The 25,920-nt window shown below is 34.4% G+C and overlaps 2 protein-coding genes across 3 annotated transcripts; one reads left to right on the forward strand and one right to left on the reverse strand.

Annotated features, from left to right (window-relative positions):
• Positions 1-391: 391 nt before the first annotated feature.
• LOC114749259 (peptidyl-tRNA hydrolase 2, mitochondrial-like) lies at positions 392-4,290 on the reverse strand. The gene is made up of 7 exons (XM_028937757.1): positions 3,779-4,290; positions 3,641-3,699; positions 2,847-2,906; positions 2,699-2,768; positions 1,699-1,768; positions 877-903; positions 392-745 (listed from the first exon to the last, which is right to left on the reverse strand). The coding sequence occupies exons 1-7, from the start codon at positions 3,992-3,994 to the stop codon at positions 696-698; spliced, it is 552 nt and encodes a 183-aa protein (XP_028793590.1). The 5' UTR covers positions 3,995-4,290; the 3' UTR covers positions 392-695.
• Positions 4,291-8,483: 4,193 nt separating this feature from the next.
• Positions 8,484-14,171, forward strand: LOC114749260 (TOM1-like protein 1). 2 transcript variants are annotated; one of them, XM_028937758.1, is made up of 4 exons: positions 8,484-8,581; positions 8,755-9,344; positions 9,704-9,949; positions 13,451-14,171. In XM_028937758.1, exons 2-4 carry the CDS (start codon positions 8,826-8,828, stop codon positions 13,880-13,882), a joined length of 1,197 nt encoding a protein of 398 aa, XP_028793591.1. In that variant the 5' UTR covers positions 8,484-8,581; positions 8,755-8,825; the 3' UTR covers positions 13,883-14,171. The 2 variants fall into 2 exon arrangements, with proteins under 2 accessions (XP_028793591.1, XP_028793592.1); XM_028937759.1 differs by lacking the exon at positions 8,484-8,581 and having other exon boundaries at positions 8,728-9,344.
• The last annotated feature ends 11,749 nt before the right edge of the window (positions 14,172-25,920 follow it).

Consider the following 25,920-nt stretch of genomic DNA (forward strand, 5'->3'; position numbering starts at 1 on the left):
TCGTTTAAAACATTAAATTTTATAATTTAATAAAAACCTGAAACACTTTTTTTTTGGAACCAAATCAAAATGAATAAAAAAATTAATAGAACAAAAATTGTATTGACTCAGATTGTCCATTTAAAGAAAATGAGAAATGAAAGCTAATGAGGCACATATAAATTTGTAATGAAGTATTATTTCGCAAATTGAGTCTTTCTCAAAAATTTCAGATTCTTGTTCTAAAATTTGTCTCATCCTTGCCACTTCCCCTCTCTTTTCACCCTTCTCTCCCTATTTATATTTTCTCACCAGAAACCTAACACTCATGCCCATAATATGGATGGCACTTCCTCCTATTGATGTAGCAACCATTAATAGCTTGAAACATGATTCGTTTATGAAATCATAATTAAAAATAAGCATAAATTTAGATTCATAAATAAATTGGAACCAATACAATTCCATGAACCATCTTTTACATTAGGAAACTATCATTACATGTAACTAGACAATAACCCAGACTGTCATAAGTCATAACCCAATTTTTCTTCATCATCATCATTGTGGCCGTTAATTTAAGATTAAATATGAATCTTTATCAGGAGAAGCATCAATGCTTCTTGAGAGGCTAGGCTGAATAGCCACAAGCAGCAATTCTGTTCTCTAAGAACACCGGTTTTCATAAACAAGAGATCACTTGAATGAAATGAGGACTAGAGAAGTTTCAGTCCGCCGGTTACATCATCAACCACATCCACTGGCCCTGTACAAGGAAATTAAATTGAATATAAAGAAAAGGAAGAAAGAAATAAGCGTTGAGCTGAAAAGGAGAAGGAAGAGCCCAAATGAAAATGGAAAAGGCAGTATCCCATGGCATTAGAAAAGAGAATTTACCCATTATTGCCATCACTGTTCTGGAATCTAGAAGAAAGGAAAAAAAACATTAGTACAGTGAATAAGATAAGCGCTATATGGATATTAACAATAGCTGAGAGAATTTAATAATAGTGTACAAATTAAATTAAACAAAATGTGGAAACTACTAATGCCAGTAGTAACTACAGGTAGAAAAAACATCACTTCTTTCCACCAAAAAATCAAAAAGAAAAACTATCGTATCTTGTGATCGTCGTGATCAAGAGATTGTCACATTAGTTTTAGGACAACTGCATGAGTCCTATTATTCAATTATAACTTCTCTTCAAGATGTTCACTTTATCCAACAAAATTTCTATAACGTTCCCTCTCAAGACGTTCTCTCACCCTTTCATCTTCATAAGCATACGCATCAGCCAGTCTGATCAAAATGAGGAATTAGAGACCCTAGTTCATGGTCAATATATAGTTGTCAGTCATCTCTACAGCACTAGATCCTTCAAGCTTTATATGAACACGTTCTTTACTTCACAACTTGCTCATTAGCTTCCTTGTTTCCAGACCACTTCCCAGGAAAATGGATGAGATTATTTACAATAGATCCAAAGGAGACCAACTGTCTACTGACTAACGAGATATGGGCAGTCAAAATCAACACTGAACAATACTTTTCTTGAGAATCTGTAACATATATAAGATTATTGGCAAATGGAAATTAACTGTTGATCATTACAAGCAGAGCTTCAGCAATATCAGAAGAACAAACAACAGAGCAAAGGACCTGATAAACTTAAACCGAGAACTATACAATGACCCATATGCAAAGTGCTATTAACTCACTTGGTGCAATCTGTGTTCTCCCCGCATCAATTGTGATATGCGTAGGTAATTTCAATGATTTCGCTCTTTCCTGTCAAATTAAACAATGCGGATAAGCAAATAAAATTTGACATTGATTTTGTCTTCCGTGTATAGTTTACTAAATCATAATCCAGGACCAGTTTATTCATAGATGTGTTTGAGGCTACGAAAATTTCCTTCCGTTGCAAACAATGCAAAATTTCTAGCTAAATGTCCACTCCTGTCCTTTTCACTATCCCAAGCAACCATATATTATCCCCATATGACTCTATAAACATTTATCAAGAAACGCACTTCAAAAGATTATCAAGCATATGCATTTGTAGGGTTGCAGCCACCAGTAAGAACAGAAACAGATCTCCTTAAACTGAGGCTTTCTGTTAGTGTTTTCACAGCCAAGTCTCCTTAGACCAATATTTACACTTTCATGGTTTACTTCAAGATGCCCCTTTGTTACAATGGTAAATTCCACAACTTTGATCCTGCAGATTCGGGTCAGGTCATCTGCTAGATCTAGATGTTCCCCTCTGCATTTTGGTACCAATTTTATGACCTTAAGAGTACATAGTCCTTTCAAAAAAGTCATGAATAATCCAAATCACCTTCATTCATTTCTGGCTACTAAGTCTGATAGGATTTGTGTCCCCTAATTTTATTTTTACTTGCCGACCTACCCATTTGTACATTAAAGCTATGAGAATAGAAATCTGAACAAACCACACCGCTGTTAGCATGATGGTATGATAAGAAAACTATTCATGTGAACTAGGAATTAAACTCCCAACCCATTTTAAATGATTCATTAGCAGAAGTAGATTAAATGTCCAATTATGGATACTTCTGTGCATCATAATCATAATCATAATCAGCAACTCTGAATAATATAAAAAGGCAGGCAGGCATGCCAACACTCAGCTACTAAGTAGATTAAACAAAAACTTCGCTGACTTAGCACCAAATAATTCTAAATAACGCTCACCTGCAACACCAGCATATCTTCCTCGCTTTCAATTTTGACAACAACCTTGGGCTGTGCACACATCTCCCACCTGCATATTGACAAGCTTCATACTGAAGAGACACAATCACGGATGACCTAAGAGTGAAATCAAAACCTGTGGCTGTACCTATTCAAAGCTTTTGGAGCTCGATGGATAAGCTTTTTGTAGAGACCCAGAGTAGCGTGACTACAGAATAAAAAGAACTGGATTCAACCATATATCAGTTGGAAAACAAAATTTGTCCACTTAAATAAAATTAAAAACATAGAAGATCAACAAATGAAAGAGAAAAATCAGAACTAAACTTCGTGTTTAAATTACTTCTCATAAAGACAGTGAAAATAATGCATTCTTAGAACCACGCCAGTCAGCCCCATGTAATAAGAAATCATCCATATAGTATTTGAAGTTTAAAACATAGAAAGCAATGCTATCAAGTGGAAAATATTGACCTCTTTTGACCCACACCATTTTCACTCAAACCGCTACTGTCACTTAAAAACAGATTGTGATGACTGTCACCATGAATAAACACTTTTCATAAACCCTGCTATCAGTTCTCATTTTCGAAAGGCTTCAATCATACCAACAAGCCCCGGACAGAAAGCAGAATAAATAAGAACATTCAAAACCTCCTTAAATCTAGGATTTAAAGCAGCTGACCTATAATTTTATGGCCATTCTCAGTCATTCCATCTTAACAGCATCTAAGGGGAAAACATTTCTTGATTTTCACAAATAATGGCCATCAGAACTTGCTTCCAGATGTACATTTATCATTTGTTTTCTAAGTTCCAATCTTCAAATCACTCACTTTATTTAGGATAACCAAAAGCCAATTTCTGTATTACGAGTCAAACATTAAGAGATATATAATTAATGCATGCAATTAAAATTAAATTAAATCAATTAAGAAATACCTGCACTGAGCAGCAATTTTCCCTTTACCCATTTTAAGATCGTTTCTCACAACCAACACCTGCAGAAAAATGATGGTACATTTTCAAGCTTCCCACTGGAAATCAGTTAGTGGATTTGTAAGAGAAAGAATTAATTACCATTTTAAAATCATCAAGTAAATCAGCCAGATGTTCAATCTCAAGCGGCTCTTTGGGATTCTTCTTCTTCTTCCCTTCCTTCCCTTCCAACACTGAACTCCTTTTAGCTATCGCTGCTGAGATAAGTAGGCGAAGAGGATACTTAGAACCAATGAAATACCCAAAAGCAAGACAACCTGCCCCGACTAGAAGTGCATTCAACCATGTGAAATCCATCTGAAAAACACCTTCTTCTTCCCAAGCTCCTGAGAACTAGAGAAGGGTCGGAGGGTCAAAGACGGAAGAGGAGTTTAAGGTTGTTAATGTTAGGGTTTATCATGGAAAGTTCTCAGGCAACTCCAAAAGGGGAAAATTAATAATAAAATAAAAATGAAAATAGTGAAAGATGAGAAGGGGAGTGGGGGAAAAAAAAACACTTCGTTCGCTTCCGCGATCTGAAATAAGAATGTCAAAAGCTCGAGAGAAATGAATTCCCTCGCGAAAACATAGAAGGAACGATCCCTCCCGGCGCCACCCCAACCTCCCCCTTGCTGAAAAAGTAAGCATCTTACTAGTAAATAAATAAAGGGTTTATGCCATTTGAGTTGTGGGCGTCAAGCAGGTATATGAATATCGAGCCATTTAAAATATTTCATACTATTTCGGTACTTAATATAGGACTCAATTCTTGAGTTAATTTTGATTTTAAATATAAGACTCATTTTTCATATTTATCAGTTTTTTCTAAATTACCCTTATGGATATTCTCTCAACTATAATCAAGTAGAAAAACGAGAGGGAGCATTAAAAAAGATGATTATGGTATTTTAGGAAAAATATTTCACTTTTCTTATAATTAACTAACTTACCTAATTTTCTTAAACTAATCAAATTAGTTAAATAGGTCTTATATTAAGGACCGAAAGAGTAATATGATTTTACTTTTAAAAAGTATTAATTTATGTAGAAGTAATTGTGCTTTTAAAATAGGGAAAATTGCAAAAAAAACCTTGGAATTACAAAAACGCAGATAGGGACCCTTGACAACTTCACTTTGGGTTTTGACAACTTCAGGGCATATTATTCTTGTCAAAACCCAAAGTGAAGTTGTCAAGGGTCCCTATCTGCGTTTTTACAATTCCAAGGTCTTTTTTTGCAATTTCCCCTTTAAAATATTATTGTTGAGCAATTTTAACTTCATTATTAACTCTTCAAAAATTTGTTAAATGGATATATATTAAGCACCATAAATATTTACAATAGTTTTTATGGTGTTGAATCTAAAATTTTTTTAGGGTGCTGGATAAACTACAAAATACTATAACGTATTAAATACACCTAAAAAAATATTTTAAAATAGTGAACGTATCATAAAATATTTTAGAGTGCACCTTACAAAATACCTGAGAGTGTTGTGCTTTATGCACCTTAACTCATACCATTTCTTACAACAATAACAACATTCTTTATTCCATTACATGGGATTAGTTATATAGGGTTGGTTATATGGACAACATGATATTATTGTACTATATCAATAATCAAATTTTTAGACAATTGTTAATCAAAAAGTTGTATTCAATGATCTCATTCAATATTCTCTTTGGTTCCTATGCGGCTATGCCCCTTATAAGAGGATTCCAAATCATTTGATCTACCATTCTTATTAATGCTTACAAAGACTTCTGTGTACATGCTTATATCACCTCAAACAATTTCTAACTATTTTCTCTTCTATTGGTGTCATGCCTACTTTTTTCTTATATGATCATTTTGAATCTTATCTTTTCTTGTATAACAAGAATCCATCTCAACATTTTTATTTTTGCTACCCCATTTTATCATCGTAGTTAAATGAATTTTGATTTTTGTCCAAATAGTTCATCTTAATCTCTATAGTTTTACTTGTTAAAAGTATAGAGACTATTTATTAAACTTTTAAATAAAAAATTATAAAATTATAGACATTAAAATCACCGATTTAAAATTATAAAGACTGCACCAAAATTTCATCAAATCAAATCATAAGGATTAGCAATGGTATCACCCTTAGTTTTATTACTGATGAATTTAGTAATCGGTCCAAGTACTTCATTTTTTTTTTTTCAAACATTGTTGCCCATAGTTAGAACCCTAAAAATGAGAGTGTGTTATAAATGATTAGTTTTGTCATGTTACTTTTTGGAAACCATACAATGAGATCAAATCTCATCTTATTTACCACCTTTTTCAATAATTCACTGATCACTATTGCCAACCAGCAATGAGTAATGACCCGCGGCTAAAATTGCCGGTGATAATAGGAAGTAATTTATTATATAAAAAAAGGACATTTATATGAATATGTTCAAAAATTTACTTCAATTCAAGTTTCTTGAGGTTTTATTTCATTTGCTGATTTCATGAATTGACATTTGGATAATTTAGAGGAATTTGGATGTCATTCTTCAAAGTTAGAATTCTTCTTGATAGTGATGGATTGGGGGAGTCAACCCTCCTATGAAAACTAGGAAAGAAATTAATATATTTTAAATAAATCCATGGTCAAAAATTACATTTTACCTAAGCTACTTAGACTTAAATTAAATTTTAGCAGATGGCTCCATAGTCCAGTCTCTAATTATCAACCATCATATCATGTGGTGCTGATTAACCAACCATTTAATCAAGTTTGTTGCCTCTAAAATGTGTCTGAGGCTTTGAGTAACTTCACAAATCACCTTTCTCTTAAAGTAGCTTCAATATGATTAGCTAATTAATCATATCAGAGAATGTGCTTCCCTTTAAAACCAAAATTAAGGCGATCATTAGTTGCTTAGATTCCAAGCGAACTTTGACCCCCAAAAAAAAAAGATTCCAAGCGAACTAAAAGCATACCCCGTTGGGTAACATCCGTTGCCAGAATTAGATATCTACGTTTCTACAATTAACATTAGGTTGGGTAGACTAATCTTTTAGTTATTTTATTTTTAATTCATTTCTAACTCAATCCCTCACTTATGAACCAGTGTGACTCAATCTATAAATTTTTTACTTGCTTATAACTCAATCTTTTTTATTGTCACATAGGATAAGACAAGGATAATAATATTAAAAAAAAAAGATGAGAGACTAAATTATTGAGCTAGTTAGAGGTTTAGAGATTGAGTTGTAATAAGTTACAGTTGAAGAACTGAATTATAAGTGAGTTAGAAATTGAAAGACTTAAAGGTTAATTTTTTTCTCTAACATTTTATAAAAGTATTATCAAACTACTTTTCCAATCTTTAATATAGAAGCTAATTAGAGAGTTAATATTGGTTCCATATGTAAAACCTATTTTACATGTTTATTAATTTTTTTTTCCAAATTAACCTATTGATATTCTTTCAAAAATAACTAAGTAGGAGGAGAAATAGAGGAATTAAGAAAAATACTTAAAGTGTTTTAAAAAAATATCCTATTAACTAATTTAACTAATATCTATAATCTACTCAAATTGATTAATTATGTCTTACATTAATGATCGGAGTAGTACTAAATTAATAACAATGTATTGTCTCCTATTCTAAACATATAAGCTAGTTAGAAAGTTTCCTAGTCAAATAAAAAAAGCTAGTTAGAAAGTTTGTTTTATTAGTCTTAGATTTAAAACCTTGATCTATTTTAATCCTATTAATTACACATTAAACGGAATTTCTATAGATGAGAAAATTTCAATGTAGATAATTAAAAGTAGTATTGTAGAAAAATCATGGTACTTTTTTAATAAATAACTATATTTTTTATTAATTTAACTATTAACAATTTTTTATATCTATATTTTTTATTGCATGGAGTATTAATTTTAGAAATCCAAATTTGATCTAATTACTTCGTAATTTGAAGAAGAGAAGGGAAAAAAAAAAAGAAAAGTAAAATGAAGAAAATAACATATCACCAGTCATTATCTCTCTTAGAGGAAAAAAAAATGTATTGGTACATATATATATTTTTTAGCACATGTAATTGGTCTAACATATGTCCATTTTTATATTTAAATTTTTGAATGAAAATATTAAATACATAAAATTTTAAATTTTAAATTATTGATTGGCATTGATGTTGTTGGATTTTACTTTATTTCTGTTTTCATAAATTTTCTATCTCGCGTAACCCTTTGTTAGTTTCATTCATTAAAAGAAAAATTAAAAATAAAATAAAAGGTTCCAAAAGCTCGTGATTTTTTTTTTTGGCTTCCCAGCGGCTCGTGATTGTTTTTGCTGCATATAATTTCTTTTGTTTTAAAAAAATAACATTTCTTCAATAATCAAATCAATAATTAAAATAAGTTGAATTAATTATCTATAAATAATTGCATATTCTTCCGCCAAACTTATTCAAACAATTAATTAAAAAGTAGTACTCCTCCGGTCCTTATTATAAGACCCAATTTGACTTTTTATTTGGTCCTAATTATAAGACCCAATCCATTTTCTCTTTTATATTTATACATTTTTTTCCAAGATAATCCTTCTAATAATGATAGTTTTAGCCAATATACTTAATTAGCAAAGATATTTTAGAAATAACAACACTTATTTATTATAAATAACCAACTTAACTTACTTCCTTAATCTCCTCAAATAAGTCAATTGGGTCTTATAATTAGGGCCGGAGGAGTATTAATTATTAATAAGAATTAATGATGAACTTTAAAATCTCGCCGTACGTTTGTTGTAGGGAGTGTTAACAGAACTTTTCAAGGCTGCGAGACAACAGACTGAGGCTTCAAGGAACCCAACAACGCTTTTGCGCAGTTGTTGCGCGTGGTCTACTCAACCAAATTCATCTCAATATCCAAAGGTGCGTTTCAATTCTGACCCTTATACGTCCAAATACAGATTGGAATCTACCTTTTCGATTATGGAACTGACTTTTCTCTTTTTGGCATTTATGTTTTGATCCAAACATTTTGGTTTTGACTAACCCATTGTACGAGTATATCACTGCAATTTCCTCTCCGCTGAATTTTCTAGGTTTTGAGGACGATTGTTTGTGGGGTTGTTGGGGGGTTACATTTTAAAAGGGTGTCAGAAACAGGGAAGAGATGAGTGACAATTTGATGGATAAAGTCAGCGCCTTGGGGGAGCGCCTGAAAATTGGCGGGTCCGAGGTGGGTCGAAAGATGAGTGAAGGCATGAGTTCTATGAGCTTCAAGATGAGGGAATTTTTTCAGGGTCCAAGCGAGATTGATAAGCTTGTTGAGGATGCCACCTCTGAGAACCTTGATGAGCCTGATTGGGCTATGAATCTTGAGCTTTGCGATTCGGTCAATCATGAACAGGTCAACAGTTTAGAATTGATTCGTTCAATCAAGAGACGGATCGCGGTTAAGAGTCCTAAGGTTCAGTACCTGGCTATGGTTTTGCTTGAAACATGCGTTAAAAATTGTGAAAGGGCCTTCTCAGAAGTGGCAGCAGAGAAAGTCCTTGATGAAATGGTCAGGCTGATTGATGACCCTCAGACTGTTGTGAATAACCGGAACAAGGCCTTAACACTCATTGAGGCATGGGGGGAGTCAACCAGTGAGCTTCGCTTTTTGCCAGTATTTGAAGAAACGTACAAGGTATTTTAACAGTTTGGATGCTCTTAAACCTAATTATTTTAATCGTTATATGAAGAATTTTGAAGGAAATAGGAGGAAAAAAGCTGGAAGGAAGGAAACGATTTAATACAACATCGTAGGGCTTTCTTTTGTTTACTATTAATTACTGGTCCAAATCCCAATTCACTGAATGAGAAAATTTTGGAAGACTTTTTGCCAAAATGCTAATAATGATTTTAGAATTTTTTTTGGGATCATAACTTTGGAGTCTCAGGTTATAGTGCTTAGATAAATTCCTCGTTAGTTTATTTTTATGCCAGGAATCAATTATTTGAGAACTCCTTTATTAACTTTCCTTGATGACCACTTTTCTGGTCCAGAGTTTGAAATCAAGAGGTATTCGGTTCCCAGGTCGTGACAATGAAAGTTTGGCACCTATTTTCACTCCCCCTCGTTCAGTGACTGCTTCTGAAGTTCATGTTAATCAGTCGGGACAGGTTCAGCATGATATTCCTGTGCGGACTTTCACGCCTGAGCAAACAAAGGAGGCTTTCAATGTTGCAAGAAATAGCATTGAGCTTCTTTCTACTGTTCTGTCTTCATCACCTCAACAGGATGTTCTAAAGGTATTAATTTGTCATGTTGTACTGCTTTTATATATCCAATAATTGATAACTATTAATGACAAATGTTTGGACTCATATATGGTGCCAAAGATAGATCGTCATAGGATTTTGTTTGGAAGATTATCTGTCCTCTCTGACTAGGTACATAGCATATATCGTGCCATATTGTCTGGGGCTTTTGTGTCATGTCTCTGCCACATTCTATTGGGCTTCTCGGAACTTTTATTTGTGTACATGCTTGTTATGTAACTTATGTGGATAAATTGCACTCATTTGGTCCTAAATGTAAGAGTTACTTAACTAATTTGGACAGATTAAGAAAGCTAAATAAATTAATTAATTTTAACAAATGTGACATGGTCTTTGTAAAATACTTCTACGTAACGTTAGATTATATATCAATGTATAAGGTAGATAAATCAGTCTAGAAAAAAATGATAAATATGAGAGATAAAATAGATTAAGGTCTTATATTTAAGATTAAAGGTAGCTTCCTAACTAGCTCCTTGATTTAGGACCAAAGGAATATGATGTGCTTTAATTTTAAGGTCATAGGAGTTCAGAGATAATTAGTTTGTTGCTCCATGCTGTGGACCATAGTGCTACGAGACATTTATAACCTTGTGAATTTCAAGTAGCCACCCTATACACACTACTTTCCTTTAACTTTGCTTTGCACTGTATACCCTATGGCTAAATAGAGCAACACTCCTAATTTAAATCATTTTGAAAGGCTGAAGAATGTGCTTTTCAAACCAGCACCTGCTGCTAATGCACTGACATGACCAGACCTACTGCAATACCTCAACTGCTTTCTCCAAAAGATGAATGGAAAATTGAGGGATTATCTAATACCTAATGTGATTACTTTGATGATGATATTGCAGTTGAAGATGAGTTTGATTTAAATATCTTAGTTTAGACTGAAACTTTTTGAGTTATATTTTCATTTTGCCTGCAACCCTGTAAGTGTCAATGGTTAGCTCTTGGCTGCACTATAAATAGCTATGAACCATTAGCTGCATAATCTTCATGTTGCATTATAATTCATTACTTTCTCCAAAGCTGTTACATCTCATATCTTTGATTTAGCATATGAGAAACTCGATGTGAATTAGAGGGAGTTACGGGTTTGTGTGATGGTGCTGTCTAATAGTCAGTTTTTTTACCTTGTTCTGCTACTAAGGTTAGATAAAGAGCAAACATTTACTGAATTTTGAAAGGACCATACATATGGAAGTTGAAAATACTTGTTCTTGGTTAATAATTTTCATTTATTATGCAATACTGTGTGTCAGCTGCAGATATGTTTTGTTATGCCATATGTTCCACGTTGAATTTGCCATATGGCAATGAATATTAGGGTAAAATTCAGGATAAAAAGAAGCAATGTGGTGAGCGAGATGACTTCCACTGACGCGCAACTCTTACATTCATTGTGGGAACCTCCTCTTCCTGTACTCCTTTTATTAAATACACAACAAACTCCTTGTGATAATGATAAATAATGCTAAGACTCCTAGAAAATAGTTAACTTTATGACTCTTTAAGTAATAATGAACTGCTAATCCTCCAGTAGACCAAACTCAACGTGGGTTCTCAACAATTAGTACCTTTGTTTTAATTTTATTTACTATACTAATTCTGATGTGCAAGTAAGGTAGGGGGGGGAGAGAGAGAGAGAGAGAGAGAGAGAAGGGAAAGAAAGGGAAACGGATGGAATTAAGAGAGGGGAGGGAGAGGTAGATAAGCAGGAGAGAGGGAAAAAGAGGGAACAGAACTCAATTTCTCGTAAGCCTAGTTTAACTACCCCAACCAATTTATTTATGGCCTAATCCCTCGGCTCTTGTTAACAAACTAATCCTAACTTCCTAACTAATTCATATGTCCCCTATTTAATACATAACAAATTCACCGCTGGAGAGGGGGGGGGGAAACAGACAGGTAACAAAACCTAGCCCCCTAATATTTGGATCAAGATCAAATTGGAGTTTGCTACATAACGTATCCTGTGTTTTATTCCCTCCGTTCCTTATTATAAGAGACGAATAACCGAATTACGTTGATAAAAAAAACAGTTAAAATTAGTTAAGAACAATCAATGTGTAAAAAGTCTAATTTTTGTCCAAAAATGCCCTCATTAATAAGGAGAGAGAACATGAGAGAGAACAATGGTAAATTACTAAAAGAAAGAGAAGTAGGAAGGAGAGAAAGTGTGAGTTGGAAACAATAAATATGGGTAAAATAGGAAATCAACACAAAAAAGTAGATACAACTTTTAAGTGTCTCTTATATATAGGAACATGTCATAAGCAGCAAATGTCTCTTATAATAAGGAACGGAATGAGTATTGTGCTTTTCTTTCTTCTTTTTGCAATCATTCCATATTCCTTCTACCTTTGTCATGTCTAATTGTTCTCATACTGCTCGATTCTTCTACTTAATGATTTTGGCTCTCATATGTGGATGCATGTGCTTTGACATCCTACTTATTCGGTTGCCCAATCTCCATCTTGGTCTGATTGGAGCGGTTCCTTAATCAGCTTATCATATGTTTCTTTTCCTTTTTTTTGCCTGGGGTGTTGTTTCCGTGTTTCTGCCTAATTATTCTTGGGTCACAGACAGATTTTAGGTCTCCCATTTTTGGTCCAATAGCATTGTCCAGTCACAAACTCATTTCCTTTTTCTTTTTCGAGGCTGAAGAAGGAATTCCATTATCAAACCCTCTCTTCTCCACCAAAAATAAAAAATAAAAAATAAAGCGGAATAGAACAAATGATGTTGAGAAAGAGCATCTTCATCTCTATATAGAAATGAAGATGTTGAGAAAAAACATTGATGGGTCTAAGAATCCACAGCTTTAGGGAGAAGTAAATCACTTGCTTGATTGAATTGAGTTTATGACTGTTGTCTTTGTTGTTGAGGACAAAGTTGACTTTAAGAGAATAAATTCACCATTTTTTTATTAAAAGAATTATGGTAATCTTGATACCGCCTCTTTAAAGAATATTGAAAATTACTTGGTTGAACAGTTTTACCAACCTGTTTGATCTATGACAACTAACCAGTCACTAGTTTTAATTAATCTGTTGATTATTTGCATTTATTATTCTATATTGATGGCCATTGTCACCGTTGTTACAAATTTGCTATTTATTCTCCATTTTTTTGACCTGGACAACACCGGAGCAACACTTTATCGTAGATGCCTGTCAGCCATTCTTAATCCAGTTGGCTGGACATAGCTGATGTTAGACTATTATTTAGGCTTGTGCAATTTCTGGACAACCCACTCCCTCCTCCCAAAATAGAACAGAACGAAACAGGAGACTGAGGAAATTTGTTTTGAGTTTGAGCTTTTCATTGCTTTTGTTTTCCCCTTAATTTGATTACACTGTTGATATGTATCAGTTTTAGACTCGCAAGGTTCCTTAAAAGGAAATAAGCACACCCTAGAACTGTTGAATGCTGGAGGTACAAATCTGACCTTTTTGTCTGCAGGATGATTTGACCGCAACCCTTGTACAACAGTGTCGTCAGTCTCAATTTACTGTACAGAGAATCATCGAGACTGCTGGAGATGATGAGGCACTTCTTTTTGAGGCCTTGAATGTTAATGATGAGATTCAGAAGGTTTTCACCAAGTATGAAGAGTTGAACAAGCCGTCCACTACTCCTCCTCTTAGGCAGGAACCTGCTATGATACCTGTTGCGATTGAGCCAGACGAGTCGCCTCTTAATACTCAAGAAGATGCCTTGATTAGAAAGCCGGCTGGTCCGAGAGCTGGCAGTCGTGGAGGGAACAATGATGATATGATGGATGATCTTGATGAGATGATATTTGGCAAAAAAGGTGGGGAAGCATCACAGAATGCAGGCCAAGTTCCAAAGAAGCAGCAGTCATCTAAAGATGATGATCTCATTTCATTCTAATTCTAATCTGCCCTGGCTATAAACCCTAATTATAGGATACATTTGACTTTCATTTCATGGCTGGCTGCAAATTATATTTCAATGTTGGTCGTGGACCTCCATCAGATTGCTTGTTCATTTATTTTTTGCACATGCGTGCGTGCAATTTATGATTTAACTTCAGTATATAAGTTCTTGATAAGGTATAGGTGGGAGGCTTGAACAATTTTAGTGAGATGTTCTTCATATGTTTGCTACATTGCTTAGCAATCTGTTTGATTGTTACTTTGATATCTAGTTAAATTTCTCATGCATGATGCTAAGCTTCATGGTCTTATGCTTGAACAAAAATAAAGCAATAATTTATTGTCCAAAATATTGATAAATTTAATAGAATATTTGGTAAAATTAAGTAATTCAACTAGGCCCTCACCGATAAACGTGTATTTTTGCCATAATAACTTGGATGGTGATTTGGCAATTATTTCCCTCAATAACTTAAAATTAAAATTTGATTTTGATTAGGGGTATGTTGGTTGAAACTCAATTCATAAGATTCACAATAAGTAAAAGGCAACCGCACATTTTAATATCTCAATCAAACTAAACATCCACATAAGTTTATCTAAGCACAATGGACGTACATCAAGGGAGAATTCAATTACAAAAGAATAGTTAGGAGAGTCTGTTGAACTTATAAACAATGCTTCATTTATGAGGCTTCTTGATGTGAGAGATTTGCTATGATATTATTGGATTCCAACACAAATGTTTTGGCTATATTTGCGGCATGGCCTGGTTATATCTTGTGTAGTATTTTTGCTTAAGCTAGGAATAATCTCATGCTATTTTTGGTTGAGGCACTTGGAATTGCATGATATTCTCATCTAAGTGTTTGGTGTGGCACATATAACTCCAAACTTTATACCTAATAGAGTTAATTGCTTTAAAACACAAACATTCTGTTCATATTTTCACAATCTCAGCATGTCCGACCGTAAATTGTTTAGTGAGATATATGTTATCTCATAGTTTAGTCTTATTTAAGATAGCTATTATCACTGTCGATTGTATGATATTTTTGTTGAGATAGGTGTGATCTCGTGGTGATGCTTTCATCTAAGAGAGGTGTAATCATATGCAACACTCTCACACTTTACAACACCATTATAAATAGCAAAATCTTAAAGTGATTTTTGAGGCACTTAAGATAGGAAGTATCTCTTCTTCTTCTTCTTCTTCTTCTTCTTCTTCTTTTTTGAGGCACTTATACTTGCATGGCACTCTCATCTAGGTGTCTGGTGTGACACACATAGCTCCAAACTTTATACCTAATTGAGTTATTGCTTTAAAACAAAAATATTCTGTTTATATTTTCACAATCTCGGCATGTCTGACAACAAATTATTTAGTAAGGTACATGTTATCTCATAGTATAGTCTTATTTAAGACAAGTGATCACCATCGATCTTATGGTGTTCTTATTGAGGCAGCTGTAGTCTCATGGTGATGCTCTTATCTAAGGTATGTGTGATCACATGCAATACTCGCATCCGTTTTATAGCACACCATTATATATGGCTTTGTGTTCAAGTGATTCTCATCCATATCAACATTTAATTTCTTCCTCTCCCAAACATTTGCAGTTCTCAGCAACATCAGTTAAAATAATCTTTCTACAATATTTGTCCAAAGTACAATATTTCCAGCTTCAGATGAATGTTTAATTTACTTTATTTCCCTAATAATGACTTTCTTATGCTAAGGAACATAAAGCTTCATGGGGCTGGTCTAGTTTATTGGTTGGAAGGCATCCATTATACTTTGGCTCCCCACATATCTGATCTACTGGCAAGTTTTGGTGATGATGGGAGTATCAAAGATTGTTAAGATCGTTGATGCCGTTCTTTGCATCCTCGTTTTCATACTGCTCACTTTGTGGCTCTTGAAATTTGGGACATGATGATGGTAGAGGAACTCATTTTTGTACATGACAGACAATAATATAATAATGGAATATCATTTCTTCTATTTGGGACCTGTTCATTCTCTGAAGCCCTTGCGTTGTTCAGGACCCTACTTCTTCTTCATCTGATAACCCACACACCTTTATGCCTGTGGAACGAGATTTGATGTCAGAAAGTTTTTCACTTAATTTGCAAACAAAAGCTGAATCCATGGAAGATATACTTGTTGCTTTGGTGCAAGTGGGTGAGACTTGTCTTCTTTCCTAGTCCTATCTGTTTCACCATTGATGGAGAGGGATATACATGCGCGCGCGTGTGTGTAGTTATCAGATAGAGTTATAGAGTTACAGAGATAGTATCTCTTTTTTAATTTCATTTTTATATGTTTATGATAGTTTGTTCGTGACGTTTTGTATTGTATCAAGGTGTTTTTCTTGTTTATTGCTCTGTGTTGTAATTAAGTGTGTGTTTGTTGTTTCCAGTGCTTTGTGCTCTTTTGCTGTTTATGAACAAGGCATATCTCTCTCTGTTGGGCAGTAAAAAATTAAGCTTGATGAAAAGCGAAATTGTTTACCATTTTCAGGGGGAAAAAAAAGCCTAAATCTTTGGTCTTTATATAACTATTAATATACATTAATATTGATTCCTAATCAAGGAAAAGAAAAGGAGAAATGACTATTTACTTAGGGGGTGGTTGGAAGCATTTTTAAAAAACACTTTCATACAAATCAAGACAACTTGTATCACATATTTACTTTGTATACTGTTAATAGGATAGAAATGAAAATAGAGCAACATAATAAGAGAGGCACAGAGCTACATAATTCAAAATGTATTGTATTTCCTCACTACGATGTCTGTACAGTGGCTAGTTCAATATATAGAGAACACTATCTAGTACAATTGAGACACGTGTAAAGTAAACTCAAAGGATTGAAGAGCATTTCTATCTAGTTTGCATTATGGGCTTGCTTTTGGGCTTTGTTCAGATGTTGGGCTTCAATACGCCCTCGAGAGTTGAACTGGGCTGGAAGTACTGTGAGACTCGAGCACAGGGCAGAAAACCGAGAAGTAGGTAGAGGCTTGGTTAGAATATCCACAATTTGATCTCTGGAAGAGACATGCAAGATACGGAGAAGGCCAGCAGTGAGCCTTTCACAGACAAAATGATAGTCAAGAGAAATGTGCTTAGCCTTGGAGTGAAAAGCTGGATTGGCTACAAGATAGGTAGTACCCAAGTTATCACAATAAAGGAAAGGTGCATCATGCAGATAAATTCCAAGTTCATAGAGGAAGTCATGTAGCCATATAACTTCACTAGCACTAGTGGCAATGGCTTTGTATTCTGCTATGCTTGAACGAGCCACCGTAGTTGTTGTTTTGAGCTCCAAGCAATGAGATTGGGGCCAAGGTAGATGGCAAATGCTCTTGTTGATCTAGAGTCATCAGGTTTTCCTCCCCAGTCAACATTAGAGAAGACAGATAGAGTGAGTGAAGGAGAGGGCCGGATATGAAGTGTAAGATGAGAAGTGCCTCTTAGATATCACAAAATGCATTTGACAATAGTCCAATGGTGCTCTTTGGGATGATGCATATATTGACAAACTCAGTTGACAACAAAGGTAATATCAGGACAAGTAAAACTTAGGTATTAGAGGCTGCTAACAATACTTCTATAGTGTCTAGGATTGGAAAAATTAGGACCAAGAGAGGCAGTAAGAATAAAGCCAAAAGCAACAGGTGTGGAAACGGGACGAGCTTTGGACATCTGGGCTTTATCAAGGGGATCCAAGATGTATTTATGTTGAGAAAGAATGAGACCAGAGGAAGATGGAAGAAATTCAACACCCAAAAAGTAATGCAATTCTCCTAGATCTTTGACAGGGACAGATATACCAACCACGGCAATTAAATCTTGAACAACATTAATAGAAGACCTAGTAACAATTATGTCATCAACATAAATTAAAACATAGATAGTGCATTTGGAATTATGACAAATGAACAGGGAGGAATCAGACCGAGATGAAGAGAAGCCAAGTTCGGCTAATCGAGCACTAAGACAAGCATACCATGCACGAGGTGCTTGTTTTAGTCCATAGATGGCCTTGTGCAATTTATAAACATAATGTGGAAAATTAGGATGGACAAACCCAGGACATTGCTGGATATAGACATTCTTAGGAAGAAATCCATCGTCAAAAGCATTTTGAACATCAATATGATTTATTGGCCAACCATTGGAGATAGTAAGGGACAATATGAGATGGACAATGACTGGTTTGACTACAGGGGAGAAAAAATCAATTCTGAGTTGTTGATAAAAGCCTTTAGCAATAAGGCTGGCTTTGAACTTGTTGAGGGAACCATTGGCTAGATATTTGGTTCGAAAAACCCATTTACAACCAACAATATTCATAGAAGAGGAGTAAGCAACCAGATCCCAGGTGTGGGTAGAGGGAAGGGCGTGATATTCATCCTGCAAGGCTTGTCACCATTCAAGTATCTTGATGGCTTGAGAGACAGATGAGGGTATAGGAGGTGTAGAGATTAAGGAGTAGTGAGCCCATAGAGGTATATGTGAGAGAAGGTTAGGAGTGAGGGATTTGGGTTTAAAGATGTTAGCTTTTGATCTTATGACCATCAGATGAGACGGTTGAGCAGGTGGCGGTATGGTGGCAGGCAAAGTGGCAGGTGAAGAACCAGGGAAAGGAGAGAGAGAGGATGGTGAGGACACTGAAGAAAGGGAAGGGGAGATCATGTTGGGGAAGGGAGGAGAAGAGTAGGGTTGAATGAGGGAGTGGGCCTGGGTTATTAGGCTTGGTGATGGACGCATTAGGTTCACTAGTATTGGAAGTATTGGGCTAGAGGGAAATAATAGGAAGATGGGTACGTGGAGTTAAGAGGGTGTTGGGCTCACTAGTATTGGACTGGGCTCAAAAGGGAACGAGGTTTTCATAAAAAATGACATCCTTGGACGTGTAAATTCGGCCTGAAGGAAGATGTAAGCAGAGATAACCCAAATGATAAGGGGCATAGCCAAGGAAGATGCAAAGATGAGATCGTGGGGCAAGCTTATGAGTAGCATAGGGCCGTAGATTGGGCTAGCAACTGGTGCCAAAAACTTTCAAGAAATGATAGTTAGGCTTTTGTTTGTAGAGAACTTCAAATATGCTTTTATTATTTAATATAGAACTTGGCAGACGATTTAAAAGAAAAGATGAAGTTGAGAAAGCAAAGGTCTAGTAAGCCTGTGGAAGAGAAGCATGATGCATAAGAGCAAGACCAGTTTTGACAATTGTATGGTATCTCCTTTCAACAGTGCCATTCTGATATGAGCGTGAGGACATGTGATTCTGTGAAGAATGTCAAGGGAAAGAAAGTCTTTGTGCAATGAGCAAACCTCCTCAATCAGATTGGAAAGAACAGATTTTGGATTGATACAAATTTTCAACTAAAGAACGAAATTGGTGAAAGACACTACGTAGCTCACTTTTGGTGCAAAGGGGATAAAACCAAATATAACGAGAGAAGTCATCAACAAAAGATGCATAGTATCTGAAACCGTTTACAGACACAATGGGGGATGGGCCCCATACATCACAAAATATTAATTGAAAAGGAAAAATAGATTGGTAAGGGGAGGGAGGGGAAGGGAGATGGTGACTCTTGGAAGTTTTACATGCTGGACGCTGATGATGACGAACATTGACACTGGTGACACGAAGTTTATTTGAACGTAGAACATGTTGAACAACACGAAAGGCAGGATGACCAAGGCGTTGGTGCCAGTGAAGAGAAGAAGTACGAACGCCATAGTGAGCTTAGAGAGCAAGAGGGTACATGCACCTAAGATTCGAACCTTGAAGAAGAGGTGTCCCTGTTTTCTCATCCTTCACATAGAAATAACCAGAGTGAAACTCAAAAAACACATTATTGTCATCACAAAATTGGTAGACTGACGTTAAGTTTTTAGAAACAGTAGGAACATGTAAGAGATTAGAGAGGAGATATTTGCCAGTTAAAGTATTGAGAGTTCCAGAGCCTTGGTGATGAATAGCCATTGGTGAGCCATTGCTCACAAGAACTGAGTCATTGCCATAATAGCGTGTAGAGCTAAGATTGAGTTTCGAGAGGTCATTGGTCATATGGTGAGTGGTGCCTGTGTCTGGAAACCAAAGGGAGCTGTCTATGTTTGAATATCCTGAGTAATGTGCCGCAAGAGATGGAGGCAAAGGAGCCTATAGGGCATTATTGTTTCTTTACGCATAGGTTAGAGCAATGTGCCCAAAACTATCACAAAGCTGATAAGAAGCCTTCTTATCAAGTTGAAAAATGGAGAACACAGGATGGAAAGTGGAGTAACATCCTCTTCCACGATAAAGGCATTCGAGACCACGTCTTTTGTAGGGACCACCACATGTATGGCCTCTTCCATAAAAGAGGGGACCATGGCCAAAATTAGTAAAACCATGTCCAGAGCCAAACGAACATCCTTCTCTACCTCCACGAAACTTGCTTGGGAACCTGCTAACAGCATTTGTAGCAATTACAGTCAGTAGTGCGACAAAGTTTTGCTGGTTAAGACGCTTTTCAAAGGTTAAGAGGTGGCTTAAAATTCCTTTAGTGGTAAGTGAGGCACATTGAGTGGCTAATACGTTTACTATAATATCAAAGTCTAGCCTTAAACTAGCTAGCAGGTATAGGTAACAAAATCATCATTAGCGACAGACTTCCCTACTATAGCTAAAGAGTCTGCTAGGACAGTGGCACGTTTATAATATTCATTAATTGATTCTCCTTCTTCTTTGAGATTGGTAATTTGCTAGTGCAAATAAATGAGATGAGCTTGAGTTTGCTGTGAAAAAGATGTCTCCAAGCAAGTCACATAGCACGAGAGTTCCTATGCTTGATAAACTGAGGAATGATTTTTTCTGATAAAGAGGCAAGAAGAATGGAAAGAACAAGTTGGTCTTGTTGAAACCAAGAGATATAATCTTCATTTGGAAGTCCAGTAGATAATTTTGGTAGAGGAGGAACAGAGCCATCAATGTAATCAAAGAGTTGTTAACTATAAAGGTAAGAGGTAATCTGAGCTTTCCAAAAGAGATAGTTCTCCTGAGTAAGCTTAGTAGTAATATAGTGAGGGAAGGTGGATGGAGTAGCAGCAGAGTAAGAGACATTGGACAATGACGGTATGAAGGGTGGCATGGTGGTGGTGGACATATTCGGTGAGGGTGAGCCAAACATATTGTTGAGCTTACTAAGCTAGTCACAACTCTGATACCATAATAGGATAGAAATGAAAACAGAGCAACATAATAAGAGAGACACAGAGCTACATAATTCAAAATGTATTGTATTTCCTCATTGCGATGTGTGTACAGTGGCTAGTTCAATATATAGAGAACACTATCTAGTACAATTGAGGCATGTGTAAAGTAAACTCAAAGGATTGAAGAGCATTTCTATCTAGTTTGCATTATGGGCTTGCTTTTGGGCTTTGTTCAGATGTTGGGCTTTAATAACCATAAAATTACTTTTAAAATCATAGTTTAGTTTTTAGTCAAACACCACCTTAACTCCAATAAACTTTTGTCTCATTCAGTTATTAGTACACAGTTTTGGCCATATCTACCATATGAATGATATCTAAGGCGTGTTTTGTATTGTGAGATGCCCATCTAATTAAGGAAAATACTCATGAAATGTCATGTTATCCATGTTCTCTCTAATGAAAATGCTCCAAATGCCTTTTCTTATGGATTACACAAATTTCTATCATAATGAGTCATAAAGAGAGAAAAATAATCAAGAGAAATTTACGGGATGTGAAATCCATAAGAAAGGACACTTGGAGCATTTTTATTGGAAAGAGCATGAATGACATAACACTTCAGAAGTATGTAAGTATTTCTCCTAATTAAGATAGATGTAGTTGTGTAAGTGTAATATTACAATAACAATAACAAAACTCATCTCATTGGATGGGATCATTTATATGGATAGTGTTGTGTTTTTTTTTTTGGTACAACAGATAGTTTGATGTTATGGTGCTCTATCAATAATTAAGTTTCTGGATATATTGTCAATTAAAAAATCTCATTCAATAATTTCATTAGGTTTGTCAGTCCTCCTCTTATCCTTTTTAGATGATTATACTATTATTAACTTTACTCACTAGCACCTCCAATAACGTTCTTTGCATATATGTAAACCAAATTAAATGATTTTATATTATTTTTTTTCAATAGGAGTTACATCAATTCTTTTTCACATATGTTCATTATAAATTTTATCTTTTTTTCTCTTTTGTAATTAATTGAGTTATTGCTTTATGGTACAAATGTCTTGGCCATATTCACACAAATGATTATAGGAGTATTTTAGGAAATAAACTTCACTAATTTCATTAATCTTCATAAATTAGTTATCTAGTTTTTACATTTAGGATGGAAAAAATGTCTCTAATTGATCCTCGCATTACAAATATTTTGGGCAATTCACGCAACTGATCAATTGATAGCAATGAATTGTCTAAGATAATTGTTATCTCATGATATTCTTATCCGATGTGGTCATATGATAATGCGATTTGTTCATACACAAAGCTCCAATCTTTATATAAATATATACTATTCACACAAAATGCGGTAAGACTGGCAACAATAAATTGTATGTCTAAGAGCTCATTTGGAATTGTGATTGGATTTTTTAAAAGCAGCTTTTCAAACTTCATTTACAGAATATGAGGTAAGTATACAAGGGGAGTCTTGTCTCAGTTTACGTAAAATTACTTATAAGCTCTTATTATCACAAGCAGGTCCAAACAAGCCTCTTATATATGTTTTGTAGTATTCTTGTTTAAGATAGCTGCTATATATCTCATGCTATTCTTGTCTGACGCGCACACAGGTCTTCTAACTGAGTTATATATATTGCTTCACAACACAAATATTTTGGTGATATTCTCATAACTCGGTATGTCTGACAGCAAATATTGTTGAAAATGGTACGCGTTGTCTCATGGTATTCTTAATTACTACAGGTGTTGTCATTTTATGTCTCGAATCCATCGCAATGCAGAGACATAAATGGAATATATATTGAAGAGATCGACTTGTGACCTTGTTTCTGCTGTTAATTAAGGGTCGTAAAATGGTGATGATAGGAGCATCAAAGGTTGCTGGTTTGATCCTCGGTTTCCTCATTTGCCTGCTTGCTGTCTTCTTCCTCAGTCTCTTGTTCATCAAATTGGCCTCACAGGGGGAAAGCGACTACTGATTTAATTTGTGACAGGCAATATGGAGATTTTCTCATGTCCAGGATTATTTATTCTGCTAAGGTGTGGGTGTGTATATATATATACTGGGTGTGTATATATATGTATATATACTACCTCTTGTCTTTAATATATGAGCCAGTTAACTAATTTGAATAGATTAAAAAATTAGTAAAGTTAGTTATTTGTAATAAATAGGTATTTTCTTTCCTAAAATATCCTTATCATTTGATGAAAAATTTAATGTGTGCAACTACTACAAGGACTACTTTGAGAAAAAAATAGATAAATATGAGAGACAGAATAGATTGGGGTTTTATATTTAGAATTAAATTGAAAATCAAGCTAAATGTTCTATTAAGAACCGGAGATAGTATACATATATAAGGTTGTTCATTAATCAAGGAAAATGAGAGAAGCCCTTCTATACTTGTTCATCTCAACCCATGGCTTATGCTTATAGAACAAGATCTGGCGTCTGAAATTTCTACATGATAAAATTAAACACTTCATTTGGCCTCATGTGTTTTAGGAATATTCAGGAGACATTGTAGCAACAAGGGAGGCTAGCTCCTAGATTTATTCTGATGCTGAAGCTGATGAATCCATGTGTAATAATTGTTGCTTTGTTGCAAATCGGTCATATGAGACTTGTCTTCTTTTAGTCCTATCTCCTTCACCATTCATGGAGACAAAGAGAGAGAGTGTTTACCAGATAGAGTTACACACACACACACATAATAGTTTTAATTTGTAGGTTCCTTCGATTATTATATGTTTATTCCAGTATTTATATCTTGGGTCTGTTATTTATGAATGAAGTATCCGTAATAATCTCTATTGCCCATAAAAATGAAAAATTGAGAGGTTACTTGACCAAGCATTTAGGCTAATGGAGAGTTCGGTTTTTAAAAAATAGTTGAAATTTGAGTAAAATATCAACATGTTGTGATGCTTGTGTAGGTGTGTCAAAAAAAAGGCATCACATTAATTGGTAATGTGAGAGTTAGAATGACCACACTCTTATGAGGTTTTTGTGAAAATTCAAATATTATTTTGAAATGAAAGAGCATATCAAAATAATATTTATTGACAGCATTAATAAAGAAAAATTGAATATTGAATAGTTTTAATGCCTTAAACATGGAGCAAAAAAAATTCTTAATGGTGCTGAAGATTTCAAATATCAAACCGTGGGTTTTTTATTACACTTAAAGTGCCAAACGATTTCAATGCGTTATGAAACCGCATTGCCACCGTTTGAATAATTTAATCATCAATTCAAAACGGAGCAACCCCTTGAAAGCTTTTAAACATTTTTAATATATTAAATGATGATTTTGAAAATCAAAAGGGAATGTCATTTCTTTGCCTCCAATGGTTCAAATCATGCAATTAAGGGTGTGTTTGGATGAAACCAAACCATGGTTTGGAGAATAGATTCTGGAGAATAGATTCTGAAAAAAATAGATTTTGGGAAGAATAGATTTTGTGAAAAAGTGATTTTGAGAAGTGTGAGTGTTTGGATAGTTGTTATTAGAAGTACTTTTTATATATACAAATTGGCATAAATTAATATGATAATTATAGAAAAAATATATTTTATGATATATTTTAATTTGAAGGAATAAAATTGTTAATAATATATTTTTTATTAACATATATTAATAATATATAAGATAATATAATTAATAAATAATTAATATGTATATATATTTATAAGATATAAGATTAAATATGTTTATAAAAAATATGTTTATAAAAAAATAACAAGATATATATCCTATAGGCTCTCACACTCTCCCTTTTTTCTCCAAAAGTAAAAAATTTCTGCTTTTCCCAAAACCATGGTTTTGAACCCAAACCATGGTTTTGATTTTTTTAAGGGTGTTTGGCTAACATTTTTCTCAAACCATGGTTTGGGTCCCAAAACCATGGTTTGGGGTGCTTGCCAAACACACCCTAAGTCATTCAATGTCTTCAACGTTCAAAACTGAAATTTTATCACTAAGAGACAAGCAATGTTCAGATCTTGGAGCCTATATATATAAGGGGCATTGGCTAGAGGTGCAAATACATACAGCTCTAGAGTTTTCGAGCGCCTATTTCCCTTCTTGTGCGTTCTCTTACCTGCTGAGTTTACTACTATCTTTTGCTGTTCTGCTCACCCTATTTTGCAAGAAGAATCCGTTTATTCTTGGGGAGTGTCGCATCCTTATTTGCTGGTGGTTGCAGAATAGCTCTTAAGGACAGCGTCTTTAGGATGTGACTCGGATTAACTATTTATTTTGCAGATGCTACCATCCACACAACATACCCTTTTTTGTTTATTTGAACCCAAAAAGCAAAATTATTTCATGAAAATATTAGCCTCAGCATAAGATGTGTTTGCAGGAATATTGAAAGTGTAGGTAATATATTTCTTTTGTTTGAGAAAAAGGTGGAAACAGCTAAGGTGAGCAAAATCAAACCATAATTGAAAACCGAACCAAACCGAATTCAATTTCAGTTTTTCAATTCGGTTATTTCGGTTTTCGATTACACATTCAGTTTTTTTTTAATAATTCAGTTTCAATGTCCAGTTTGGTAAGTGGAAAAAAATTCAATCAAAACCAAAAAAACCAAAATAAATATATTGTATATTTATATTTAATAAATATTATTATAAGAAATATATATGTGGATATATGTGAACTCTTTAAATATATTTATATTCAATAAATATGGTTATAATACATAATATTATAATAAATCACATTAAATGATGAAATATTTATTAATTAATGGTTGTAATTGTGTTTTATTATTTT

The sequence above is a fragment of the Neltuma alba genome, unplaced genomic scaffold, assembly GCF_004799145.2.
Source record: "Neltuma alba isolate B1F8T4 unplaced genomic scaffold, ASM479914v2 tig00006003_pilon, whole genome shotgun sequence".
Lineage (NCBI taxonomy): Eukaryota > Viridiplantae > Streptophyta > Magnoliopsida > Fabales > Fabaceae > Neltuma > Neltuma alba.